At 50.4% G+C, this 3,988-nt stretch overlaps 1 protein-coding gene across 1 annotated transcript in view; it reads right to left on the minus strand.

Moving 5' to 3' along the window:
* Positions 1 to 2,632, minus strand: part of LOC105808033 (phosphoglucomutase-like protein 5) — a 35,701-nt gene extending 33,069 nt beyond the window's left edge. Inside the window, exon 1 of the mRNA XM_012641591.1 lies at positions 2,200 to 2,632. Within this exon, the coding sequence (XP_012497045.1) occupies positions 2,200 to 2,460 (261 nt within the window). The 5' untranslated portion in view covers positions 2,461 to 2,632. The remainder of the gene's footprint in view (positions 1 to 2,199) is intronic.
* Between the last annotated feature and the right edge of the window lie 1,356 nt (positions 2,633 to 3,988).

Consider the following 3,988-nt stretch of genomic DNA (forward strand, 5'->3'; position numbering starts at 1 on the left):
AGTCTAACTCCTCAAGACAAACTGGGAGACAGGTGCATTCCCTTCAATTTTCAATCATTCAAGACCAATTATCCAGTCCTTTTAGACCACTTTTCTCCTGAAGCCAGCCTTCTCACTACTCACTTTGCTTTAGCACAAGCCCCCAAGAAAGTGAACAAAATGAGGAAAAGACTGGTTAAAGTTGGCTGTTTGAAATTTTGAAAACTTTGTACCATTCCCTTCACCCAGGTCCACCCCTCTTAGAAGTAGTATTTTCAGATTATTTAAGGGTTGATGCTTCTATGTGAATTTTAGTTTGCCATTCTGTCCTTCATAACAACTGCTAGGTTAAATTTGACTCTATCTTAAGTATATATTAATATATGCCAATTATCTCCTAAAATAAACTTCAGTCTTAGAGTAAGTAATTAAAATGTGTTAGTCATAGAAGATCCATTGAAGTAAGAGGTTGAAGAGTATTTTTTTATGATAAAGTGGACCAAGAAATAATAAGGCATAATAATCATTTGCCCATGCAAGTAAACAACCATAGCTTCAAAAATATCCCGACCCACAATAAATATTGGACAGGCTATGTTTCTCTCACTCCCTGAAAAAGTTGGCCCAGGGAGGAGCATGAAAGCTGCCACAGCCCTCCCAAGGCTCGTTATTCTCCATCACTCCACGCGAACAGCTTTGTCAGACAACAGGGAAAGACCATTTGTCAACCTCTCTCCAACTCCCCGATTCTAGCCAGCTTTCATCAATCTCAAGTGAGAAGCTGGAGAGAAATACTAGTCCCATATCTCCAGCATCACTGTGCTAGAGTTCAGAATCGCAATTCCACCACCCACCCCAACACCACCAGCCCTATTTCTCCCAATTGCTTTTCGTTATTTTTCATAAACTCCTCTTTCCCCATCCCTGAAACACTGAGAAGGAACAATTATAGCAGACGAAGGTGAAGCATGGACAATCCTAAAGTTTCTTTTTAAATAAGAAATGAGAAAATTAAAAGGAGAGTGTTGGGAAGGAGGGAGAGAATCGAAATTGTTTAGTTTTACTTTTAAAGATGTTTGCACTCATTTATACATCTGCAAAAGAGATTTCCCTTAATGAAAAGTTCTATGTGTGTGGGTCTGCTTGCATTGACAAAGTGGAAATTACTTTTTTAGACAATGTTTCCCACAGATAATTCAGATACCCCTGAAATTAGGTATCCCTCTTGCAGACATCCTTGAGATGCTGCCAGACTTGGGAAAGAGGAAATTGGGATATGGGGATATGCCAAAAGGTGCTTCTTTTGTAGGATAGGGAGGAAAGGGGCAGGAGAAAAACCCAAGGTCTGAGGATTCAGATTGCAAAAGAAGACTACAGAGGTCGTGGGAGAAGAAAGAGAAAATGAGGATGAAAACTGAAAGGGGAAGAGGAATGAAATGTTGTCAAACGCCAAAAGGCATCTTGGAGAGAAGTTGGGAATTGCTTTAAGAAAACCACTGCAAATCTCATTTCAGGCCATTTAGAGATATGCCTCCTGGGAACTGAGAGTTCGAGCTGTTTAGCATCAAACAAATTGATTTACCCCATCCCTACCCTAATCAAATAAATCATTCAGTAATTCCACCGAGGAACCAATGATATTTAAAACCTTCAGGGTCCACTCTTGCCAAATATGTCAGGGATCAAAACTGGAGTGCGTGTGTGTGTGTGTGTGTATGTGTGTGTGTGTGTTCTGAAACAACACTACGTTAAATTTGACAGAGCTAAGATTTAGGGGGCTTGAAGATTATTGCAAAAATGACAGAGAAGGAGGGGAAAACCACGTTGGGAGCCGAAGAAAGAAGGCTGTGTGGGGCGGGTGGGCAGCGAACGCAGTTGGAACAATATTTAAAACCGGGAGCTGCTGAAAAGGGCTAAGGAAGAGAATGTCTTAAAAGAAAAAGCAGGTGTGGGACGTGGGCAGAGTCAAGGAAGAGTTCAGGGCGTCTGGAGGGGCTCAAAGAAGAGCGGGGGCCCCTCAAGTCTTTTTCGGGAGGCGGGTGCTGACCGAACCCCGGCGTTCGGGGTACGCCAGGGAGGCTTCGAGCGCGGGGGCGGCGGGAGGGACGCCGGAGGAACAGGACGTGGGACCGGGGAAGACTCTCAGATGGGGCGGGGTGACAAGGGCGAGGAGAGGGGATGGGGCGGCGGTGGGAAGCGAGGGGCGTCCAGGCCACTCACCCCGTTGGCCGCGGCCATCTGCACCACGATCTCGGTGGCGGTCTTGCTGAAGTACCTGCCGTCGCTGCCCACCACCATGGTGCAGCCCTGGCGGTCGCGCAGGTCGATGGACGACAGCACGCTCTGGATGAAGTTGGGCAGGTAGTTGCGCTGGCCCTCGAAGAGGCCGGTGGGGCGCCGCAGCCCCCCGCCGCCGGTCGGCCGCTGGTCCTCGTAGGGCGCCGTGGGCACCGTCAGCACCGGGATGGGGCTGCCCTCCATGGCGCCTGCTGGCCGGTCCTGCCGCGGCTCCCGGAGCCGGAGGGAATCTGCGGCCCGCCGGGGCCCCCCACCAGCCTGGCGGCGCGCCGGGGCTCCGCCTCGCGCCCGGGCCCCCTCCGCAGCCGCCGACGCCCTGCGCCCTGCGCCCTCGCGCGGCACCGCCCGCCCCTCCGCGCCGCGCGCCCCCTCGCTGCCTCGGCAGAGTTTGGCCTCCACCTTCCTGTCAAGTGTCCGCCCGCCTAACTTCTCTGCCGCCGCGTCTCCCGGGTGCCCTCACTTTCTTCCCCCAGTTGGGCTCACTTTCGGGGTGTCCCAGGAGCCCAGTGCCAGGACCAGCTGCCCGGACCCCGCGTCCGACCCCAGCCTCCCCCGGCGACCGCTGCTCTCCCAGGCACACCCTCCGCCAGCAAATGGCCCGGGAGTGGAGAGAGTTGGAGCAAGTCCGGGTTCCTCTCCCGCACCCCGGCCCCGCTCCCCTCCCACCGCAGCCCTCTCTCCCGGTCTCCCTGGGAGTGAGCGGCTTCCGCGCACAAGTTTCTCTTTTGAACAAGGACAAGGAGGGAGTTGGGAGGGGGCTGAACACTTTTGCCATCAGCGAGCAGCCCCAGCCAAAAATAACCCTGGAAAGGCGAGCTGAGAATTGTTATCTTCTGCCAGCGCTGAAATCGGAGGCTGGGCGCTGAGAGTGTGTCTGTGTGAGTACGCACTCCCACCACGACCATTTGTTGCGGGGAATCACACACTGTCAGGCCCTTCAGTCCAGAAGGACCCACCCTGGCCGTCCACACTTGCCCCCTCTTTCCCCAGCCTCTCCCAAGGCGGCACACTTTGTAGTATGGAAACTTTTTTTTTTTTTTGCTTGTTTGTTTGTTGTAGTGATTCCGAAAGCAGCAATGCACACGACACATATTTCCTTATTCTTACTCTTCTCACTCCCTACCCAGCTCCTGCTTAGAAACAGGCTTGTCCCACACTGTATTTGTCCACACTGCTGAACTCTTCCCCGATTAATCGCTTTTGATAGGAGGAGACTAAAAGCCCTTATTAATGTCCTAACCAGAACGGAATGAACAAAGCCAAATGAAACAAGAAATGGGTACCAGGTCCCTTTGCATGCATCCTCTCGTTCTGCGGGGGCTAGGGATTTTCTGCCTTCTCTCCATAAACCCCACTTAAAATCCAAAACCAAGAAATTCTCCATAGAAAATAGAAATAAAGAGAGAGCGACTAATAGGATAAAACCCAATGGAGGAAGAAATGACTCTTATCTTTGCTTCTATTTCTCATCACCCTTAAGGCATTTTTGCCCCCACTAAAGCTGCTGTCCTAAAATTTCCTGATGCTGCTTCTTCCCCAAATACTGTCCACTTCCTGGGAGTAAGGCTGACTTGCCACAGAGTTATAAAGTGTTTGATCATAGCAAGATAACTGTGAGCAAAGCTCACACTTACATATTGTTTTGCAATTGATAAAATGCTTTGCATGTTTTTTCTCCAGAGGCAAAAAAAAAAATGGTATTCATATTGTC

This window comes from Propithecus coquereli, unplaced genomic scaffold, assembly GCF_000956105.1.
Source record: "Propithecus coquereli isolate 6110/MARCELLA unplaced genomic scaffold, Pcoq_1.0 Scaffold166, whole genome shotgun sequence".
NCBI lineage: Eukaryota > Metazoa > Chordata > Mammalia > Primates > Indriidae > Propithecus > Propithecus coquereli.